The 25,315-nt window shown below is 35.8% G+C and overlaps 1 protein-coding gene across 1 annotated transcript in view; it reads left to right on the forward strand.

Annotated features, from left to right (window-relative positions):
• The window catches only part of LOC142351655 (uncharacterized), a 117,121-nt gene extending 93,572 nt beyond the window's left edge, over positions 1 to 23,549 (forward strand). Inside the window, exons 7-12 of the mRNA XM_075403796.1 lie at positions 2,991 to 3,159; positions 5,477 to 5,490; positions 8,958 to 9,083; positions 13,551 to 13,895; positions 14,224 to 14,412; positions 23,293 to 23,549. Coding sequence (XP_075259911.1) covers positions 2,991 to 3,159; positions 5,477 to 5,490; positions 8,958 to 9,083; positions 13,551 to 13,895; positions 14,224 to 14,412; positions 23,293 to 23,495 — 1,046 coding nt within the window. The 3' untranslated portion in view covers positions 23,496 to 23,549. The remainder of the gene's footprint in view (positions 1 to 2,990; positions 3,160 to 5,476; positions 5,491 to 8,957; positions 9,084 to 13,550; positions 13,896 to 14,223; positions 14,413 to 23,292) is intronic.
• The last annotated feature ends 1,766 nt before the right edge of the window (positions 23,550 to 25,315 follow it).

Raw genomic sequence — 25,315 nt, forward strand, 5'->3', positions numbered from 1 at the left:
TATCAGTTGGCCGTATTGCTCTTTTTTGACTAAATAGGTAGTACTTGGTCAAAAAGGGAATGTCTGCGAAGTGGAAATTGTACAACAAAATTGAAGTCGAAAAAGAGACATTTGGGTCGAAACAGTGCAAAGTGTTTTTAATTCCGAAATGGGCAAATCGAAATTGTGCATAAGATCGCCCGAGGCCATGGTTAAAATTGGGGTGAAATCGTTCCAATTTCAACCACCGCTACGACTACAACTACCTACTACTACTACTACTACTACTACTACTACTACTACTACTACTACTACTACTACTACTACTACTACTACTACTACTACTACTACTACTACTACTACTACTACTACTACTACTACTACTACTACTACAACTACTACTACTACTACTACTACTACTACTACTACTACTACTACTACTACTACTACTACTACTACTACTACTACTACTACTACTACTACTACTACTACTACTACTACTACTACTACTATTACTACTACTACTACTACTACTACTACTACTACTACTACTACTACTACTACTACTACTACTACTGTTTCAACACTTTAATTCCAAATATGAAATAAAGGCACGGTTGGCAACAAATACAAATACAAATACAAACAAAACAAGAAGAGTTATTTGTTTGGTTATTCTGTGAAGTGCTGTACGACGAAATTGTTGAAGGCATTCTTTGACCCGGTTGCTGCTTTCTCCTGCAATCTGGTGAACGATACTTTGTTTCGTACACAGTCTCCTTCGATTTGACTCATCCACGTTTTCCGTTGCCCCCCAGGAGCGCGTCTGGCATGGGCGTATTGATCGGGGGGGTCCCAATCGAAGGCACTGCGGGCTAATCTTCCTGGTTCCATTCTCTGGATGTGACCGTACCATTTTATCCGTTTGAGCATGATCATCGTGGATAGTTGGGGCATTCGCGATCTTGACATAATTTCATCGTTCGTTGCTTTCTCCAGATATGACACACGTAGAATTCTCCGAAGACAACCACAGTGGAAACTCTCAAGTTTTCTCTCCATTAATTTCGAAAGAGTCCAAGTCTCTGAGCTGTACAGCACGGCTGATAAAACGAGTGCTTTGTACAAATTGCACTTGAGGTGCACGCTGAGCTGCTTGCTCTTCCAGAGATTTTGGAAGTTAGCAAACCGTTGTCTACCTTCTGCAAGTTTGCAATTGACTTCCTGGAGGTCTCCATGCTTGAGGCTGACATATGATCCGAGATACTTGAACGCTTCTATGTTTTCAAACTCGTTTCCGATAACATCTTGTACTTTGCAGGAAAACACGCGTGTGGCAGCTGCTTTAGGTTTGCCACAGTATCTCGATTGGTGAACTTTTCGGCCATTGACTGTTTTGAACTTCCTTTCACACTTGTCACAGGTGAGGCTCGCCTCTAGTTGCTCGAACTTTGACTTGTCGACGACATTCTTTGACAAACCGGCTTTGCAGAATCTTGTTTGGTGCACTTTGCGTCCGGTAACTGTACTGAATTGCCGCTGACAGTTCTGACATCTTAAAGACTGCTTCTTCGGGATCCAATCTCGTACTGCAACTGAATGTTGAGGGATTCAGGAGTTGACTAAAATGTTCCGTCCAGCGTTCAAGTCGTTCCTCTTTCGTCCGTAAGTTGACGCCAGTGCTTGAAACTAATTTGGTCAACTGGGGCCTCCAGATTCGGCAAATCTGCTGTGATGCCCCAAAAACCTCCTTTAAGTTGCCTCTGTCCGCGAAGCTCTGCACTTACTACTACTACTACTACTACTACTACTACTACTACTACTACTACTACTACTACTACTACTACTACTACTACTACTACTACTACTACTACTACTACTACTACTACTACTACTACTGCTACTACTACGATGATAGGACGATGACTTTATTACAACTGGCAATTTGAAACTGGCAATTTCGATTATCCGACGCTTCTCACAACCAATACGGATTACTTCTACGAAACCGAAAAAAAACCCACGCTTCATACAAGCAAAACCGATGAAATCAACAAATAGCGACGTTTCGTACGCCATTTTTGTCGGTATGTCTTAGCTCCTGTCTTTTCATAAATTGAACGAGCCAAAGTCTGGATCATAAACTTTTTCGATCTTTCTGAGTCTTTTCATAAATCGAACGAGCCAAAGTCTGGATCTTATCGCATTTTGGTCTGTACGGGTCTTTTCATAAGAGTTCTTGAACGAGCACATAAACGCACCAAAATTTTGAACGAGGCAAAGTCTGGATCATAGGCATTTTTGGTCTGCCTGGGTATTTTCATAAGCAAAAATAGTCTGGATGGGTATTTTCATAAGGACTTTTGAACGAGGACCTCAACCTGGGATTACACGACTAAGACCAGATGGTACTGAGTATATATACTCAGCATGATCACTGTGATCACCCTCAAACAAAAAAGTCTGACAAACTCAAACGCTGGTATATACAACGTTAGTTTTCGCACTCTATCTGTGCGTGAATTGAAGACAACGCTATTCATTCTAATCCTTTGATCTCATCACTCTTGTCCACACGTTTGATGTCGCTCTTTTTGATCTTTTAAGAAAACAGTTTTGTTTTAACTTTGAGATTTATATGAAATCATTTAGCCGAATTAATGAATAACCAAAACGGGATCTTTTCCTTTTGTGCCCCCAGCTTAGTTGGCGCATATTATTTGCACCCACCAGACCCACGTGCCATTTTTTACATATTGATTTACGTTGTAATGGCTTGTGCTCTGTAACTGGAGGGTGCATAACGTATTGCGGATCCAAACTGAAAAGATCCCCAAAACGTAACAATTTAATTAAGTAACTAGCAACTAGTAACCAAAACATAACCACTGAGATGACAAATGAATGGTACAAATTGGTGCGAAAAATTGCGACGCTAAAACTATCATCAAGGATGTATCGAATTTAGATTTGATTTACTCTTCACATTAAATCTCATTGGTTGCTTTCAGGCACGGCAGTTTCTGCAAGGATGACAAACAAGAATAACTCCTCTTCGTCACATGAGAAAACAAATAACAAATTGGCCGCTCTGCTCAGATTACTTCTGATGTTTATTATGATTGGTGTTCTGGCGTCTAATCAGTTCTTCATATTCTCAATGTGGACTGACAAAAGAATGTAAACAAAAACAAACAAACAACAAACAAACAACAAACAAAAAAAAACAATACATTTATCATTAGCAATTCAACTGAGATAAACAAGAAGGGATGATTTTGATTATTCAGAGGAAAATAGTTCAGAGTCTGTTAAAATCTAATTGTCACCTAACGTGAACAGAATTGGTATTGTATTCGAAAACCTCCAATTGTCGATTGGAACTTTTGTCAAAAAAGCAAAACCAAAAAAATGCTGTATACTGAAGTGAGTTTGACTTGAACTCACAAACAGATATTATAATAATCATTCGATAGAAACATTTGTCATTGCTTTGCGCTATCAGCTGCTGGTAAGTTCAGCTAACTGCAAGGATAAATTTACTGCATGTAAATTTAACGTAACTCCTTTTTACAGGTAAATTTACCTCAAAATACAAGCAAAATTCACGTAGATTTATCTAAACTTAGGTAGCCTTTTCCGGTATGATATTTAAACTGCCGAGAAAAATTTAACCCGGGTTGCGACATTCACACCCTACACCCAAGTGACCTCTCACACTATGTATGGCGAATGAGAGAGTACAACTTAATGTGAAATTTGCATAAGAAAAGCTGAGCAAGTTGCTTGATAAGAACAGGCTTTGAGAAAAAAACTCGTTACAAGAGATGCCCAAATTCGATAGCTTCTAAAGAATATCGGTTAATTGTTAGTACAATAGCTAATTTTACTAGTGAAAAAAAACCGCTTGGAACGCGATTTTTGAACGCTTTTTAAGATTAAAAATTTGTTACTCCACTTCGTTTTCGTTGTCTTTTTAATATAATTTGATTTGATCTCTTGTTCTGTCTAGCGTCTTAGTGACTAGTAAACATTTTAAGATTTTTAGATGTTTCCCAGTGTCTTATATCTGTTTGTCGTTTCATTAAGCTAACTCTTGAGATAAGCAGTTCGGCTGGCAAAATACAAACCTTCATAAGAAAATCAGTGGAGTGAGTGGAGTGGTCAAATTTTTATCGAAAATAACAAACTTTTATTCCCAAGTTATTTTGCCTATTTATGCGGTTTACGTTTTTGCTGTAAGAGTTTAAAGGAATACTCCACGTAGAGAAAGATGAGATAGTACAACTGACTTGAAAACATCAACATCTTCGATAACTTTTTAATAAAGTTTTTTATATGTAGTCTTGCAGGATTTCCGGTTCCAGACAAAATGCAAAGATATAATTGTCTAGGTCATCAAAACAAGATATATACCCGTAGATTTTTTCATGTGACCCAATGTAGACATAATTTTCTAGTAATTCGCGACTAATTGTTTTTGTTTGAAAATACGCAAATAAAAATCCCCCTTCTTATCAACTTTGCTCAAGAATCGTAATTCCAAAAATCGGTTTAGATGAAGGACGCATGAAAAATGGAGTATAAGAAGCGATATATAATAAATTTTAGAAATATGTTCAAACTTTCAGTAGGTTTCCTTTCCCGTTAAAACTTTAGATGATCAATGCTTAGAAGCTTTTTGTGCACCTTTTTGATTTTTAAAACAGATGCCTTAAAATTTGAACCGGGTACTGTATTTACAAGTTTAAGGTTTTCCTTTCTGTGAGCTCAGCAGTAAATTAGAATGTTTTTCCGGAAATATTCTCAAATGCAGTTGCATGGTACAAGCACACTAATTCATTATTTTTAAAACAAGTTCTGTTTTGAACTCTTCATCAAATGGACAGCGAAGTTATGAATATTAGGAAGAAGCAATAAAAACTTGCCATTCAAAAGAATACTTTAATTTGGTTAACAAGTTTAAGGGGAAGTTAGTTAGGTGTGGAGCTAACAGGAATGCGCAAAAGTTTCCGGACAGAACAGTCCCACACAAAACAGTACAGGCAAGACAATAACAAATTGCACACTTATACCCAGACAAAAGAGTCCCAGACAAAAGTTACATAAAAGCAGACAAAATAATCCGAATAAATGTCGGAGCAATTGTAAAAATAGTCTACAAACAATTAACAAGTCTATGAACAAATCTTCTTTTTAAATTGATATGAATTAAGAACAGTCCTAAAATTTGTTTCAACAAAATGTTTAAATTAGCAAATCTAAGTTGTAATCAGCTTAACACGTTTTCAATGACACACAATCATATGAATAACCTAAGTAATTTTCTCTTATTTGGCGTGCATATGCTTAACTCTGTTTAGTTGAGACCGTTTTGTCTGGGAACATTTTGCTATTAGGGATTGTTTTGTCCGGTACTGTTTTTTTCTGTTCACCACAGAAAATTATATTCGGTTGGAGTTTAAGAACTAAATTTTTTATTGTTTGTTTGTACTAGGGACCTGCAACAATGTATGTCATTTCATTCGCATTTAATTAACGTTTTTTTTTTCATCAGAAGCTTCTCCCAGTGAAGCAGTGAATTCGATACGGGAGGAACAAATCTGAGATGCTTATGTAGATCATGTATTATGTTTTAATCAACTAAAATTTGAAAAATAAGCCAATAAATTGTTCCGCGGAATATATAATCGCTAGGCAAGTGATGCAAAAATATTTGTTCTGACCTACTTTAGTGGGGGAGGAACTATATACTCAAATGGGTTTTTTTGTTAAGACAATTTTGGCGGTCCGATATAATCATCGTAGAGAGTTGTGAATGGTATCATTAGGAAGCCCATCCAGCGTAAAAAAATGGAATTAAAAAGATTTTTTCGATTTTGGTTTTTTATAGGGAGTTATCGAGGTTTGAAGTTTTGTGAATATTAGACGTAATTCAGCTGTTTTTATTCACATTTTGGTATTTTGTCAAACTTTTCGTTAAATTTGTTGAGATAAGAAAAAATTAATAACTGTAATGTTATTTATTTTATCTCATAAGTTAGGGGAGGGTTGCTGAATTGTTCGATCCGGGTTTTTTGGCTAGAGCTTATGCTAAATTTTTCAAAATTCCTACTTATTTCGTCCAAAATGGGACCAAATTTGCTTTTTTTTAACCCACTTGCTCTAAGTTTGCTGGTGGAAGTAGACACCTTAAACACCCATTTTCTTCCTAAGCTCAAAAGAAAGTTGTTGTATTTGCGTTGGCTTCAAGAGTCTTCTGAAATTAAAATTTTGTCATTTTTGTTCAAATTTAAACTCGATAATTGTAACAAATGAACTATTTAATATTGACACACTGTGAAAAATTATCTATTTCGCAACCATTTGAACAATTGAGTGTTTCGTTAGACGCGCAGCAATATCTGGGTTGATCTTGATCTCACCAAGAATCCTTACGATAAATAACTTTTTAGATTATAATGGGGCCCGCACTATTTTTTAAATATTTAAATGTAAATGATTTTATGTAAATTACTGACGCGAATTCCAAATCAGGTCTCAATTTTCGACATGTTCTATTCACAATAAACAAGTCCCAACGAGATTATATAATGGTTTCTGAGTTAAGCTCGTGGTTTTTATGGCTCTGACCGACTGAGTTTATTATACTTTTTGTAGCCCAATGACTAAGTGTCCCCAAAAAGATTCAGTTAGCTTTTATGAGGTCTATGTGAACCTCTACAATTCTTTCACTGGTTGTCTAATGTCTGCTATCATTATGAATATATTTGTTTCAAGAAAAAATCAGTGAAACATGTAGAAGGCAACTTGCTGTGAGTTTTAAATTAATGTCGGTAAGGTCTTTTTTGTTCAACTAATGGTTTCTTTGTTTTGATACTACGCGTTTTCAATCTTTTATTTTTAAGCATAATTGCATTTTTTATGATTTCGTTTGATTCCTTGTTGATTTTTCACATTATTGACAAATACAATTGAAGTACAGCAGAGTAGGCAAAATGCACATTGTTGGGAAAATTCGCATCTGGATATGTTACCTGTTTTTGTTGAAAAAATTTATGCTTGTTGTCTGAGACACATTTATCTCGCAAAATTTATAGATTACTTTGTTTTTGCCTATGTTTGTCTTTCTTTTTTTGTTTTAGTACATATACCTGATAACGTGAGCTCTGAATTGCTTCTCCAGGACGCATAAATTAACTTAGTTTAAATTTTTCAGTTTATAAATGTTTGTTTTAATGATTTTCAATTTAGGATCAAATAAAAGACTGTCTCCATTTTGTCTTCCCTAAAAAACTTTTTTGCTCTCCTTTCTGTCTTCTACTTTCCAAGTAGTTCAATCTCATTAATTAGAGGTCTTAATTACTTTTGATAATTCAAGTAATTTTTTCGCGCTTGGTTATATGTTGTGACTGATTGCTTCGACCATTCAGTTTCACAATTTTTTTGGGGATTACTGTACTGTTCAGTTTTTGGGTTTCTTTTTGTTTCCATGTCTATGTAGTCCCTTTATAAGGACAACTCGTTGATGCTAAGATGAGGAGAAAGTTGTGATTTACAGTTGTTTTAGGTAAAATATTATATTTATAGTGCCTTGAACTTTGTGATGTCGTAAAACTGTTTGAAGTTTTGTCTTATTTATGTATTTGTTGTTATTTTATGGGGTCATAACTTAGTCTCTTTAATAACAAGCCCTATTAGCTTTCTGAAACGTTTCAAATTATTACATTGCTTCATATTGTAATCTTTAGTTTGTCATGTCTTCTGAAAGTATTTGTTTTAAAACCTATTTGGGTTTTTGAGCTTCGACTTTTTTTAAAGCAGCTTTCGATCGATTTGTGGCTCATTCTCTGTATACACAGGTCACAACTCATTTCCAGTGAGCTAAAAATTTTTCTTTATGACGGTTTTAGCTTCAAATGTTTGTTTCTTGGCTTTGTTGCTACTGTTACTACGAGACTTCATAAAATGTTTGAGATTTCTTTTATATTTTTTAAATTTAAAGGATTTTTGTTTTCTTTGTACTTTATAATAATAATCGTAAACCCCATTGGCTTTGAAAGATTGCGCAATTATTAATTGGATAATAAAATGCCTCAAATGCTTCTTATGGAGAGATGAATGAACATTTTAATGACTTCAGTTGATATCTAATGACATTAATAACTGTGAAATTAATTGTTTTCAAAAATAGAAACGTAATTTTGAATTTCGCACTTCTTTTTTGACAACCTGTTAACAAGTTGTGATGAGGACAAGACAATCTTTTTTTAGTGAAGTATAAGTTATATTGTTTTGTTTAGGTTTTATCTGATGCAATTTTGATTTCGTTATGATTTTTTTTAATATCGACATCGAGATTTGGCCTTAAATAATGTTTGCAGCTTGATTTTTTTATTGTCCTTTCTAGTAGTCCTATCAGGTGACTTTCTAGTAGTATCAGGTCCTTTCTAGTAGTAGTCCTATCAACAACTTTCATCGGCCCTCCATCGTGGCAATAATGTATTCCATTACTTGTTAATTTCATCATGTGGTAGCCAACTAATTCAAGAATGTGAATGAGCGGGGTCGGAACATTATGAGCGTACGCACAGTAACAAGTTTTCTTGCTTTAATCCATATTAGCCACTTAAATGCAAAATTTGAGTTACCCAATCTTCAATTCTGCTCGCGTTGCAATTATTCATCGATCTGTAAATAACTGCCTTTGATTTCATAATGGTTTATTCTTTATTAGTCTTTGTAAATTTGATAACTCACTTTTAGCAACAAATATTAGAAAAAAGTTCATCATCAACAGTGATCAGAGAATGCCTTGTGACTGAAAGTCATAATTTCATTATTTTGATATAAAAATCTTGCATAATTTCTGCAATAATTTTTCGTAAGACCTCATTTCCACGAAAATGCTTGTAATTTTGCCGGATATTTTGATCCAAAAACAAAAATATGTCAACATCGTATGCTTAATGTTTAAGCACGCTTGGCTGATTTGGAGGGGCTGACCACTGCACTGACTCAGCAACACATTTCTGATATTAACTATCTGGTCTCCATTACTACAAATATTCAGAACCAGTTCTCAGCCATTCAAAATGTCCAAGGTACGCTAAAAAATTATACTCTTTCAATCGTTCGAGAGTCTTTCAGTTTGTTAATTAATGAAATTAAGCGCTATAAATTCATCACAAGATCAGGTCCATAACCCAAAACTTTTGGGATGTCCATCAAATGAAAAAACTTCCCTACCTTAATTACATGATGGTCAAGACCAGAAGAAAATTTGACACAAATTCTTTTCATACATCGACACACGCTCTTTCCATAGCTAGAAAAAGTCGATTATGACCTTTTCATAAGTCAACCTCTCAACCAGCGCAAAGACCCAAACCCACTCTGATCAGTTCCATAGTGGTACCGAAGCTTCGTTAGATAGTGCTCTGGGGTCGCATCAGAGCCCCCTCACCCCCCCCCCCCCCCCCCCGTTCCCCCGGCCAGACTTTCGTGCATTCAGAAACAAACTTTTCGTGCGTTCTTGTTCAGAGTTTTGAGATTTCACCAGACTTTCAAGCTTTCATGTTCAAACTTTTCCCAGTTTGAGGTCCCAGACCGAAAATTTATATATCCAGACGGCCCCAGACGGAAAGTAACTATATCCAGACTTTCGTGCGTTCAAAAATATTTGCGCGTTCTTCATGCGTTCAAAACACCCTATGTGCAGACTTTCGTGCGTTCAAAATCTTATATGACCAGCAGACTTTTGTGCGTTCGAAATTAAAATTAGTGCGCTTATTTGTGCGTTCATGTCCAGACTATTGTGCGTTCAAAAACACCTATGTCCAGACTTTTGTGCGTTCAAAAAGGCGTATCTTCAGACTTTCGGGCGTTCAAAATCTTATATGACCAGACTTTAGTGCGTTCTAAATAAAAATTCGTGCGCTCATTTGTGCGTTCATGCCCGAAGTATAGCGCGTTCAAAAACACCTTTGTCCAGAATTTTGTGCTTTCAAAAATGGGTATGTCCAGACTGTCGTTCATTCAGGTTCAGACAACGTTTTTATAATGTATTCTTTTCAAGTATAGATATATTAGGGAGTTGGTTGTGATGAATTGTCCTAGCAGTTGTTACATTTCATTAAATAAAAGATGCTCGATGAAAGTATTGGCTGAAGGGGTTGCCTGCAACCCAGTTATAAAAGCATGATTTGGTTTGCAACTTCAGCAAGGGTTTATAATTCTAGGTGCGAAATTGTCTAAAACAAAGTAAGCAAAATGTTGGATGCGAACTTTCCTGCGTTTGATGTTTTGTAACTTTTGAACTCAAGAGAGTTGAGGTTGTCTTGGTAGAAAACTTTCACTTGAGTGAGCACTCTAGTAAGAGTGTTTCGACAAACATGGACTCACCAGTTTTTGACATTCTTGTTTCCTTTCAAAAAACTTTTTAGCGCTCCATATCCATAATTTCCATACTTTCGTTCGTTCAGAATTGTCTATGTCCAGATTTTTGTGCTTTTGAAGTTGCTTATGTCCAGACTATCGTGCGTTCATACGATACTCCCCTTGTGCGTTCATTTCGGTCTGGAAATATCGGCTTTCGGTCTGGGACCTCGGCCCGTGACCAAATGAACAAAACTTCGCTGCCTTAATTGCATGATGGTCAAGACCATACGTAAATTTGACACAATTTCTTTCCATGCATTGACACACGCTTTTTCCATTGCTAGAATAAGTCGATTATGACCTTTTCATAAGTCAACCTCTCAACCAGGGCAAAGATCCAAACCCACTCTGATCAGGTCCATAGTGGCGCCGAAGCTTCGATAGGTCATGTTCTGGTGTCCCACAAGAGCCCCCCTACCCCGGCCAGACTTTTATGCATTCAAAAACAAACTTTTTGTGCGTTCCTGTTCAGATTTTTGAGATTTTACCGCACTTTCATGCTTTCATGTTCAAACTTTTGTGCATTCACCTAAATTTCCTGCTTTCACTAGGCCTTCCTGCGTTCACATCCGTACATCAAAAAATTCAGTGCTTCATGCAAAGTTCACCAGAATTTTGTAAGCTCATGTTTAGACCTCTATGTGCTCAAGAAATTTGTCTGCAACCATAAATCAAATATGATCAGAATAATTTTGTTTTTCGTGTAATTGTGCACTCATGTCCAGACCTTCTTGTGCAGACCTTGTGCGTTCAACGCCTGACAGTTCCACGACTTAATTTTAATTTCCTATATCAAATTTTAGATCTTCTCCGTTTGTGCCCCCAGCTTAGTGGGCGCATATTATTTGCACTCCCAGACGCACATGCCTTATTTTTACATGATAATTTACTATGTAATGGCATGTGCTCTGTAACTGGGGGCGCATAACGTACTGGGGGAGAGCACATACGGAGAAGATCCCAATTTTTATGCTGGACATTTTTTTTGCAATTTCAACCTCTTTTTCTCCTGATTACAATATGAATTGTAAAAATAGTCCACCAACCCTGTAGTTCTGTTAGAAAACTGTTTGTCTCTTTGATCTGTTTTTTATTCTGAATACTGATTAGATATATAAAACATAGTTTTATCCTCCCCTTTTCCTGTCTAATAAATTGGAACGTTTTTTGGGTAGCTACAATTTTTTCTGAAGTCATATTTCAACTGTCTTGTTTTTTTAATCTCTCTTGATCGAACCTATCATTTATTCTTTTACTCTTTCTTGAACTTTTTGGTTGTTTTTCATCAGGACAATTTCAATCCAGCATTGTAGTTTGATCTTTCACAATGTTAATAGCAAACGTTTATCAGTAATTTCGCTCGTTAAAGTCTTTTGGAAAAGGAAAAAATTGCCAATAAGTGTTATCTCATTCGAGTTTCCTCAATGTTGTTTCTTAGTTTGTGTTTTTCTTTTTTAAAAGAAAACTGCGCGTGAATTTCTGTAAAACTGTGCCTAACTTTATACCAAAACAAGGTATTAATTTCTCTGTTTACGTTTTCATTAGTTTTCCATACGGAATTTTGGACGTTATTGCTTAAATCGTTTCCAAAAAAAACTGATTTTTCTCTTGGTGCAAGGACTGCAGTTTTATGAATGGTCCCGAGTGTAAATGGAGTGTACAGCATTAAAAGAGTTAGTCTTTCCTGTCCACAAGCCAGAATTAGGTTTTCGTAAGTTTTTTTTCCATTTTTCAAAATTTTAATGAATAGCCAAATAAAAGTGGGTTGGATGCTTGTTGGGCTCTTTAATTTTCCTTGCTTACCCTCTCCTCGTACTTGCGCTCTCTCACTCGCTATCAGTTTCCTTCGTTCACTCTCTCGCTGTCTCACATTTGGTCTCTCGCTCACTTGCTTCGTCTCTCAGTAGTGTCTCCCGTTTTCTAGCTTAGTCGCTCTTTTTCATTTCCTCTTTTTACATGTTTGATGAGATATTATACGTTCAGGTTGATTTCAAACATTTTGAATGAATTTTTAATAAAAGAGTTCAAGCTTTTTAGAAGTTCACTTATTCTTTATATCCCATCCCGTAAGTTAACACCAATAATTTTTCCAATGTAAGTTAACACTAATAACTTTTCCCGCCATAGCAAAAAAAAATGCTTTTTGTTTTCAAATTCTTTGTGTGCCTCAGGTTGCCAAAGAAGGTTTTAAATTCATGAATTCATGACCTCGTAGAACCCACGGATGTATGAAAACCCGAAATGGTAAACATGAAAGCTCAAAAGTCTGTTCAACGCATCAAAATCTGGACATAAATTCAGGAAAGACTTAAATGGAACGCACAAAAAACGCACAAAACTTTCTTGCGTTGTTGCTCAGATTTTCATGCGTTCATCGGACTTTTGTACGTTTATGTTCAGCCCTTAATGCGTTTTTATACAGCTTGCCTGAGAAATCATTAGGGCTCCAATCGGTTTTGACAAAAAAAGGGCAAAATTGATCTGTTTAAAATGGACAAGATCTCAACACGGGCAGTGTGCACCATCTAAAGTAAATCTTATGGCTAAAATTAGCAGAAAAAAAAGGAAAAGAAAGTTTGGGAGAGCAGAAAAGAGATAAATAGATGTGCATGTATTATTATGTATGTTCTGTGCTATAACGTGCTTCAAAATAGCGGTAGCTTCTGCACAAAATGTTTTCGTTAATTTCGGTTCTCGTCCAGTTCAAGTAAGAGTTTCAGAGCTTTAAACTGCGGTAATCAACATTGATACATTGATAACTTCTGGTGCTTATCGACAACCGCGAATAGAATTTCGAAGTGATTTCTGCAGAATCACGTAACCATGCTTAAAACACGAAACGCACGATTTTTAAAATGACGAATGTCAGCGGAAGCCAACTTCTGTTGGCTACGTAGTAATTTCTGGCATGTTAACTACTGGCACCGAAGACTTTCGGCATTTTAAAATGTGCACGTGAGTGTCTTAACAATTAACAGTTAATTACAGTGTCAAATTGATACGTATGAAACTGGAAACTGATTATTTTACGATACACCGTTACAGGTATTAATATTGAATCCAATCAATCGAATAGTCACTCTGAAAGAGTTCCCGTTTAGTATCTCTTTTATATATCAAATATTATATAGGTCAGTCAACATACGACCTGGGTGAACTTCAATCTGATTTTGACATAAACAATGCCCTCATCTCTGCTCAATTAGCCCATTTGGAAAATCAACTAAATTCCCTCGAAGTCGCAATTCTGTCAGGAACCGCAAATGTTGGATCCGGCTCCGCTAACATCATCAATTCCACCTCTATAAATTCATCGATCGTGGGAACAGATGAGGGTGGTCCGCAAGGTTCACTACAAACTCAGCTGATGTTGGCCAAGATTGAAACCAACGAGATGGAGATTGAGAAGTTGAAAGCTGAGAATGCGATTATTATGGCAAACTTGCCTGCATTTCAAACTGGGCACGGAATTGGAGGTCAGATTCAACTTAATTACTTTAAACAGTGCCAAAAATTTGGATCTGTCCCTGTTACAACTCTCCCTAAAAAAATGCCCCTGTATTGTATATCAATTGGTTTGCGGGGGGGGGGGGGTATTCTCTATATGCTTGGTAAACTAGGGGGCAAAACCCAATAAAAAATTTTAAAAAAAGGAAGCAAAACTACCATAAGCAGGAAATGCAGTACAGCCCTTGCACTGAACCAAGGAAATCTTTTAAACCGTATATGACCTTATATGGGAATTATATACGACGTCGAATAATTGTATAATGGGCGCCACGAGAGCCGTATCATTCATTTTAGGCTCATCTGATGACGTCAGCATTCAACTGACCTTGTCCTCTGATACTTCTGAAATTGTGGACGGAAATGAGGCTCTGAGTGACTGTTACTTTGCATCTGTTGCTGGAATAGATGGAAGAATATTTGCAGATATCTCGGATGGACTCTCACAAGTGCATTATGTGGATATGTTGTTGCCATCGACTGCAGGTTACTCAGATATAAAGACATCAGAGGTTCCATTTGTGTTGAGGGATGAATATGTGTTCAGATTTCAGTTTTTCCCAGATTATAATTTTTATAAAAACTGAAATCAATGCATAAATTTTTAAACGGCATCACTTCTAGTAGAAGTATTAGACTTAAAAGTAAAGGCGATAAATATTGACATAAATGAAGTCCGTCCCCCAAGTCGATACCAGAAGGTAACCCAGGTTGAGGTCGCGCTCGAAATCGCCTCTGATCAGACCGTCCCAGACCGAAGTGAACTCTGATCAGACGAGTGTGCGCTCGAAGTGCGCTCGAAGCCGCCTCTGATCAGACGAGTTTCAGACTGAAGTGACCCCTGATCAGACAAGTTCCAGACCATTGTCCAGACGAGTTCCAGACCATTGTCCAGACTAAAGTGCGCTCGAAATATTGTCCCAGACCATATGCATGGATGATCTCTGCAGATTTTCAATAACGAAAGTATTGCACAAACATACATGACAATACATAAAACAATAAGATATATCAATGAAAAAAATATATTTTTTCTCAGCAATAAACGAGTCCGTATATCACCCAGGTTAAAGTGCCGAAGAGAGTATGTCCATACTGAAGATAAACGCACTGCATGGAATGCTAAATTCTGTGTTAGTGGATTCTTATAATAGACAAGGCTGCTCGGTAATATACGCTCCCACATAATGTTCCGACCCCGCTCATCCACGTTTTTATTTAATTGTCTACCAAATGAGGAAGAGATGGAGTACTTTCAAAATTTCACATATCGCTCGAAAAAAATAATGTGAAAAATAATGCTGGATTAAGTGAACAAATAATGCTGGACTTCAGGATTAATCTTGCAAGATCTTGCAAGGTTCTTGCACTAAGAGGTTATCTTGCAAGATCGTGCAAGACAAAAGCCAATCTTGCAAGACTACAAGATTCTGCAAGTTAAAGGTAATCTTGCAAGATTTTGTAAAAGACGGAAGGTTACCATGCAGGATTCTTGAAAATCATTTGCAATCGAGATGTATTCGGATTGGTTCACTTTTAGAGTTTATTCCAACATCTCTCGTAGAAACACTCCAGGAGCAAAAAGCTTTAATTTAATAACAGGTAATTTGATCAAAACCCAAGAAATTATAAAATATTCAGCTCCTTTATCTACAATTCCGGGCAAAAACTGTCCCATAAACTTATTGGCGCTCGACTTTAATTAATTTTGTTATATTTTTCAAAAAAAATTAATATTACCCTAAAATTTTTTTACTCGTTTCAGTTGTCCAAATTATATTGAAACTTGAAATAAATGAGTTTGAGTTTCGAGCATTTTTGTGCTATTTCATGTTTATTTTGTAGCAAAATTTTTTAGAATATTTCAGGGTTCAGTTTTCAGTCAACAATATGATCTCATTAAAAATATTATAAAAACCCAATATAGACATCTTATGGTCATTGTGTGTACTTTTTTATCATAATTTGCCTCTTTGAAAGAAAAGGTTTATCTTGCAAAATCTTGCAAGATGAATTTTTCTCGACTAGGACGCCAAGCCAAATACCCTAGTTGCCTTTTCATTGGTCGAGTTTATTGTTCCAACCCACTCTAGTGGGTGAGGAATTATATACTCAAATGGATTTTTTTGTTCACTCATTTTTGACCGATCGTTATAATCATCGTAGAGTGTTGTCATTGGTAGCATTAGAAAACCCGTCCGGCGTAAAAAATAGAAATAAAAAGATTTTATGATTTTCGTTCTTGAAGGAATTTACCAAGGTTGAAATTTTTATGAATAGGAGACAAAATTCCGTTGATTTTATTCACACTTTCCTTATTATTGATGGAATTTTCGTTAATTTGCTTGAATATGTTAAAATTGTTATCGGTAGCGCGATTGATTTAGTCTTTAAAGATAAAGCAGTGTAGCTGAATTGTTTGAAATGAGTTTTTGGCTAGAATTTATGCTCAATTTCTTGAAATAGAGAATTTTTTTGTCAAAAATGGGACCAAAGATGCTTTTTAGCCAACTTTCTTTAAATTTACACATTAAAACCGCGCGCAACGTGAGAGCTAGTTGTACTCCCCTTGGCTGGAAGAGTATTCATGCATTATAATTTTGCCAGTTCTTCACAAATTGAAACTCGATAATTAAACAAAATGCCTGACTCTTTTTTTGATAATTTTACTGAAATTTTTTTTAAAAAAAACTCAACTATTTTAAAACCATTTGAACAGTTGACTGTTTTCTTAGACGCGCAGCATTATCAGGGCTGATTTTCATCTCACCATGAATTCTTACAATAAAAAAATAGATTTTAATGGGGAGCAGAATTTCGAAAAAAATTCCGCATTAATAGATTTTATATAGATTAGAGACAAAAATTTCAAATAACGGCTCAATTACTGACGGATTCTATTTTGCAAAATTCAGTTCAAACAAACATATATTATGATTTCAGAGTTGAGCTCATGGTTTAATGGCTCTGAATAATTGTTTTCGTAAAACTTTATGACTCAATAAGATCTCGCTAATAAAGTTCTGCTTTAATTTGTAAAACTTTTGTTATCCAATGACTTAGTCAGTCCAACCAACGATCCAGTGTGCTCTTTAGGAGGTATAATCTAGACAATGGTTTCATTTGTTTTCTAGTGTCTCTTATGACTATGAATTTATTTGTTACAAAAAAATGTCGGTGAATTTTTGAATTTTGCCAATTTTATCTTATTTCTCTCAAATTCTGGAGGAAACTCAGTAAAAACAAGCGGAAACCTATTTCTTGTGAGTGTATGAGGAAGAGCTGTTGATGTTCAAATGAAAAGGAAGTGAAGATTTACAGCTGTTGCAGATAGCATCTGATAATTACAGTGCTTTGAACACTGTGGTGAAAGACAGCATTGTTGGGACAAAGTACACCGTTAAAAAGCGTCTAGCAAAAATTTAGTGGATTTCATCTTTGTTTTGCCTATGTTTCGTTTTTTTGTTGTTGTACAACATATAACTGATAAAAATATGTCTCAGTTGCTTCCCCAGGACGTGTAAATGAACCTATTTAGAGGTTTCAATTTATAGTTTTTGTTTATAAATTTTTTCAAATTAGATTTTTAAAAGAAAGATTTTTTCATTTTTTTCCTTCTTGCTCTCATTTTCGTCACCATGAAACACAATCTCACTAATAGGGAGATCCAAATGTTTTGTTGATCCATAACCTGTTTTCACTGCTAGTAATATAATTTGGCTGATGATTTCGATCAATTATTTTCATAACACATTATTGAGTTTTCTATACTGTCGAATTTTTTTGTTTCTTGTTTTGAGTTCTCAGCTGTCTCTTTATTAGGAAGACTCGTTGATGTCCAGATGAGAAACAAGTGATGATATACAGTTCTTGCAGATAACATCCTATAAATATAGTGCCTTGAAAACTGTGGTGTCGTAAAAATTTTTTTGAAGTTTTGTTTCGTGTTTGTTGCTATTTTGTAGTCCTGTGACTCGGACTCTTTAATAACCAGCCCAATTAGTTTTCTGAGGTGTTGCAACTTAATTCGTCTCTTTTGATTTTTTGACGTCCTTAATGACTTTTGAAATCATTTAGTTTCAAAAACATATTTGGATATTTGAGCTTTGCCATTTTGATTTTTTTTTTTCGATTTGTACCTTAGTCTCTATAAAGACAGGTCACAACCCATTTTAAGTAAGCTATAAATTCATCTTTATTCAGGTTTTAATTTCACCTATTTCTTTTTTGGCTTGTTACTACTGTTACTACGAGATTTCAAAAAATGTTTGTTAATTTTTTGTTTGTACAATATGAAGGATTTTCCTTTTCTTCCTAAATTATAATAACAACATTTTCATACTTCATGTACGTCCTGAACAGTCTTCCCTTAAATCAAAATGTTATTATAAAGATAAAAATATAGACCAAATTTTATTAAGATGGAAATATAGACAAAATACATTCAAAGCATAATTTTAAGAAATGCATTTCGGATCAGTGATTGTGATAAGTCTTATCTCCAAACAGTTTTTGAAGATTTAATAAGTTGAGTAACAAGTTGAGTTTGGATACACAAACCCTTTTCTTTTTTGTAAAAATTGATTTTGTTTTCAATTCCGTTTTAAATGAAACATGCATATGATGAAATTTTTCCTGGATACAAATTAATCTCACCCATTTTTGAGGAACCATATGACAACAAAGAATAAACAAACAACAAAATTGGTTGACATTAGGAAACAACTTTTCTCTTCTTGCAAATCTGATCCAGTTATTCGAAATGCACAATAGAAATGGCAAACAACGATCTCTCAAAATTTCTGATTGCCATTTTGATCGTGCCTTTCGAATAACTGGATCAGATTTGCACGAAGTGAAAAGTTGTTTCGCAATGTTAACCAATTTTGTTGTTTGTTTATTTTTTGTGGTCATTTGGTTTCTCACAAAAGGGGGGGTCAATTTGTATCCTGGAAAAAGTTCATCATATACATGTTTCATAAAATGGAATTAAAAACAAAATCAATTTTTACAAAAAAAGAAAAGGTATTTGAATAGACGTGGTTGCTAGAAAGTCATCCAAAAAATTTTTGGCAAAAAATTTAATCTGAAAGAAGCAAAAAAAATGGTTTTTCAGACAGAAGGTTGGTGACTTGAAAAACATCACATAAACAATGCTTGGGTTTCATAATGTACACTATGAAAGTATCGAGTAAAACAGAGTTGAGAAACAGAGATCTCGTTAAAAATATTAACTAAATAAAATTTTTCGACCAAAATTTGCAGTGTTTAATATTGTGAGTACAAAATCTTTATTTACCTCGCAATTCCTCCATACTTTACAATTCACCTCTCTTGTGTTTCTCAGAAAATTAACATTTTTCATTTTTTTAAAGAAAGATCTGTTTTCGACTGCCAAACAAATGTCGCAACCCGGAGGTTGGTGCCAGAGTAAATCAGCGCTGAATCAGAGTAGAGACATTCTGTTTTTTAGGATGACCAGTTCTCTGTTCAGGTCCTAATTTACACGGGCCAGTCTTGATTTTTGAGTAATATTTACTGTATGGAAAATAATATGCTCAGCTTAACTCCCGCCGACAAGATTTGATTTATAGGCGATTCGAAATTCTGCTTGGGTACTTTTAACATTTAATTTGCGTAGCAAGTCGTAACCACTAAGCTAAATGGGATTTGTGGTAATTGCCTACATACTAGCTTATATATTAATAGTGTGTATACTACTATAGTAATTACCAGCTATAAGCTACAAAAGTATGGCATTACTCTGCTCAGACCTAATTTTGGGGTATGAGTAATTTTCAGACTGTACAGGATAAGTTTAGCCTGGGCTAACTCCATGATCTCGATATAATCATAATGAAGAACTGCACATAAAGAAGCTTAAAATATTCTGGAGATGCAATGTTTCAGAACTGAATTTAGTTTTACACTTGAAATGTGCTGGTTCAGCGCTGAAATGCTCTGAGACCCAAATCCGTGAAAGTGATCAAACCAAAAGTTTCCAAAAACCTCAACCTGCACTGAAATCCGACAGTAATGCTGTACAGGAAAATTTTTAATCCAGTTGTTCTTGTTATGTCTATTTTTGACTTCACAGACCGGATACATATCGATCATCAGCAAAAAAGTTTTGTGCCAGAATCAAACAACTGTGATCCCCAGAGACACTTAAACAGCTACCGGCATCTTAACTGTGAGCTTGTGAGATCTTCTTGTTCAGTGCCACATTTTTGATATAATACTCTTTTGTATAATAATATTGCTCAAAGATTTGAGGTAGCTGCCGGTCAAATCGAATAATTTCATAACCTCAGATTTTACCAGACGTTTCCCTGTAAGTCATAAATTTATTCGGGCAAAAACTCTCGCTTCCTTCGACGTAATGAATTTTAAAAATTTCAGAACAATTTCATAATAAATTGATGCTCGGCTTATGAAAAGCCAATTTTATGACCCAAACAGCTTAAAAAGAAATTTTTGCCGGAACTCTGAATTTTTTTTTGCGTCCATGTAAAACGCTGAACCTTAAAATTGCTATCTGTTATTGACCCTTGACTGAAATCATTGAGAATTCTCTGTCTAAATTAGGGCTAAATTTTATTTTTGTCTGATATTCAACTGAATTCCTTTACCTAACGTTCAGAGAGTATGAGTACTGATTTAAATATTTTTCAGAAAGTTATTTGTTTTATGTACTGAATTAGAACAAATTCTGAACAGCCCGGGTCAAATTTTTCTGCCCAAAATGATGTAAGAGTGGGGCTGCAGTGGGAGGATTTTATAGAAAAATCCAGTTCGAAACTCTTACGTCTTTTTGGGCTGCATTAGGCTTCCAACGGGGTTCAAATGGTGTAAGAGTGAGGGGGTAAAAACAATTTAACCTACCACTCTTACATCTTTTTGGTCTGTCAAGGGGAGTAAAATTATGCAAGAGTTCGGGAATAATTTCTCCATTAACCCCAAACTCTTACCCCCTCATTTTGACCCCTTGACATACCAAAAAAATTTAGGAGTGGTGGTTAACTTGTATTTTAACCCTCACTATTACACCATTATACCCCTGTTGGAAGCCTAATGCAGTTCAAAAAGAGGTAATAATTTTGAGCTGAATTTTCCTAAAAAAATCCTCTCATTGCAGCCGCACTCTTACATCGTGTTACCACCCTCTGAACAAATTAACCCCTCACTCTTACACCATTTTACACCCCTTGTAGCTCAACTCTTACATCATTTTGTTCCCCCAATCATATATTGTTTTAGCCTCCATATTTAAAGACTGTCAGTCTTGAACCCACAACATCTGTACCCTTAGCTGGTTCTCCTTAACCTCGAGACCATCAAAACCTCTCCAACTCTTGACGGTCTATATATATTTATATATGAATAAAAGTTGTTAGAATTGCCCCCTCTCAAAAATTTACCCCTGACTCTTAAATCATTTTAACCCCTGAGAACAAATTATCCCCAAATTCTTGCATCATTTTACCCCCCTAAGCAGCCAAGCTCTTAACTCATTTTACCCCCTCTGAAAAAATAACCCCAACACATAGACTACTTTGCCACCATGACAGCTTCAATATTACCTGATTTTACCCTCTGAACAAACAGTCCCTCATTCTTACACCATTTTACCCTTTTGGCATTCAAACTCTTAAATCATTTTACACCCTCTGAAAAAGTTACCCCACTCAATCTTACACAACTTTACCCCCCTTGGCAGCCCAGCTTCTACCTCATTTTAACCCCTCTGAACAAGTACCCCCTCATTCTTATACCATTTTAACCCCCTTGCCATTCCAACCCTTACATCATTTTTCCCCCTCTGACGAAATTACCCCCACACTCTTATTATCATTTTACCCCCTTTGGCAGATCAACTCTTACTTCATTTTACCCCCTCTGAACAACCCCCTCACTCTTACACCATTTTACCCCCTTGCCAGCTCAACTTTTAATTCATATTATCCCCTCTGATCAAACTATCCCCCCAATCTTTACATCATTTTACCTTCTTGGCAGCCCTGCCCTTACCTCAATTTAACCCCTCTGAACAAAAACCCTCTCACTCATAGCATTTTGCCCCCTTGGCAGCTCATTTTTTGATTCATTTTACCCCCCTCTGAATGAATTACCCCCTCAGTCTTAGACCATTTTATTCGCTTTGGCAGCTCAACTCTTACATCTTTTTACCCCCTCTGAACAAATTATCCCCCCACTCATAGAACACTTCACCCCCTTGGCTGCCCAAGTCTTACTTCATTTTACCCTCTCTGAACAAATTACCCCCTCACTCTTACACCGTTTTATCCCCTTTGGCAGCTCAACTCTTACATCATTTTACCCCCTCTGAACAAACTACCCCCTCATTGTTACATCATTTTACCTCCCTTGGCAGCTCAACAGGGGTTTGTTCCTCAAAAGTTCTCCCAATGCAGCCCAGTGCAGCCCGCTTTTACATGGCAGTTTTAATCATGGGGTATTTCCTCAAAAGTCTCCCCATTGCTGCCCATTACAGCCCACTCTTACATGGCAATTTCAGTCAGGGGAGGTAATTCCACAAAAGTCCTCCCATTGCAGCTCATTGAAGCCCACTCTTAACTGGAAAATTTAGTCAGTGAGGGTGAATCTTCAAAAGTCCTCCCATTGCAGCCCATTTCAGCCATCTTTTACAATGCAATTTAGTGAGGGGTTAATTCCTCAAAAGTTAATCCTTAGTGGGGGGTTAATTCCTGCAGCCCATTGCAGCCCACTCTTACAAGGCAATTTCAGTCAGGGGGGATTCCTGAAAAGTCCTCTCATTGCAGCCGATTGCAGCCTACTCTTGCATGGCAATTTTAGTCAGGGGTGGGGGGGGGGGGTAATTCCTCGAAAGTCCTCCCATTGCAGCCCATTGAAGCCCACTCTTACAATGCAATTTTAGTGGGGGGGGGGGGGGGTAAATCCTCAAAAGTCCTCCCATTACAGCCCATTGCAGCCCACTATTACATGGAAAATTTAATCAGGGTGGTAATTCCTCAAAAAACCTCCCATTTCAGCCCAACTATTACATCAATTTACCCCCCATAGAAAAACTACCGCCCCCCCCCCCTCTTACAACAAAATGGGAGGATTTTAGGGAGGACATTCGACCCGGGAGCCTCTCTACAGTTATGATTCTGAAATTCTCTAAATTAGAGCAATGTTCGGAATCAATATTCTCTGAATTCCTTTGAATTCGAGGAAAGCTCAAAATGAATTTCTGAATTAGCTCTGATTCAGAAGACAATTCAGAGCAAAATAATACTTGAATCATTACTCTGCAGCCTCTGCGTCAGTACTGAATTTGCGAATTTGCTTTAGAGAAAGGCACAAGCTCTGGTGTTTCAGTGAGTGGCCAAGTGATCGAAGTATACATCTGTATTGGGTACTACTGCTTCAGTAACTGTCAGAATATCTTCATATCTTCACCAGGTCAATGGGTCACAACCCTTTGTTCATCACCAGGAGAATACATTGTATTCGAACAGCAGGAGGGCTATCTGACTATGTGCGAAGTGCGGGCTTATGGCAAGCCAGTTGAGTACCTGTGAAAATCTACCCCAGTTTGATTCAACCACCCCAGGCTTATACAATCATAAAAGACTCTCTGGTAGTCTTAAAAGTTAATGCAATAATCTTATATGATCTCATAAAAATACATAAAAGATACGCTCTAGTCTCTTAAGATCTTTATAATAATTGTAATATTATGATCTTTCATCTTATAATATTTGTAATATTAAGATCTTGCATCTTATAATATTTGTATCATTAAGATTTTTCATCTGATAATATTTGTGATTAAGACTTTTTAGGAGTCTTTCGCGGCTTTAATCTTGTCAGATTATGACAAAACTTCTAAAGAACTTCCAAGTTATGTAATGGCAATCAAGAAACTTGCAAGATTCTAACAGTTACCGTTAAATAAGCAAATAAAAGCAAGTCCTGAAGATCTTAATTGAACCTACCCAATAATATATTGTATTGAAAGATTGTTATAAGATGTGCCTCCTGATCTTGTCAGATTTGCATGTTACTCAGTCATGCAGCGCTTGACATTATCAATATCTCAACCCTAAAGAAGAGAATCTCAACCCTAGCGATCCAAAGATTTGTAATATCGTTACACCTCAAACAAATAACTTGTAATAAAGCCCTCATAAAACAATTCGCCCACATCATCTGACTTAATTCAGAATTGAATTGATAGATAATATTCTCACATTTTTATATTTTTCATTGATTCATTCACACATTTGCCCCTAATACCATTTGGCTGTTATCAGATCTTTGAGAAATCATTCAATTACAAGCTAATAATAAACTAGTTCTATCTCAGTTATTATAAGATTGCTGCACCCTTTCATCAGAAATTGTTGTGTAACATAAACATCGAAAATTATCGGTATCTTTGGTTTACAAATGAGGAAAATGATTAATTTATTGATCCAGCCCAGATTGGTGGGAGAGGATTCTCAATTGGGTTTTGGCAAATTTGGCCGATTGATATAATCATCGTAGAGAGTTATGAAATGTCCGCCAAAACGTAAACATAAAATTAAAAAGATGTTTTATAACTTTTTTTTCTCCGAGGAATCATCTAGGTTTAAAATTTTGAAAATCATTTGCTTGATTTTCATTGTTTTGTTAACATTTATGTTATTTTTTTGAAATTTTTATCAATTTTGCTTTAAAGAAATAATAATTCGAGATTTCGGCTATATTTTTGTCAATTTTTCAAAATTTAGCCTTTTTCATCAAAAATGGAATCATTATGCTGCCCTAGCCCACTTTGCTGAAAGCTTACGGGAATACAAGTTTGAAAATTGGTGACAATGTCCTTCAAGCTTCGAAGAGGGCTAGTTTTTTTTTCGGCGTAATAGGTGGGTGTTCTAGAACTAAACTTTGAGTTACGAATAATTGTCGAGTTATATTAGCAAAAACATGTTGTCATTTGGTTGATAACAATTTTGGTCTGTAGTTAACATTAGAAAAGTTTTTTTTTCCAAAGAGTTTTGGATAAATGTCTCGTTACATTAGCAAAAACTGAAATTATTTTACCAAAATAATGATTTTTTCTGTCGAATTGCACATTTTGTTATCATGTAGAACAATTCACTGTTTATTAGGGATAAGCAGCGTTTCAGGGACAATTGTCATCTAATTGTGGATTTTCACAAACTGAAAAGTTTTTCGGATTGTTTTTAACGTTTTTTTTTTTTGAAAAAAAAATTATTTGTTAACTACAGACCAAAATGGTGTCCAATCAAGTCGACGCAAAAGTTTTGGCAACTGAGGCCCAATAACCATATACTATGACTTCAGTTAAAAACTCATCTCCATCTTTTATATCTTCAACACATTTTTTGCC

The sequence above is a fragment of the Convolutriloba macropyga genome, chromosome 13 (assembly GCF_964194025.1).
Source record: "Convolutriloba macropyga chromosome 13, txConMacr16.3, whole genome shotgun sequence".
Lineage (NCBI taxonomy): Eukaryota > Metazoa > Xenacoelomorpha > Acoela > Convolutidae > Convolutriloba > Convolutriloba macropyga.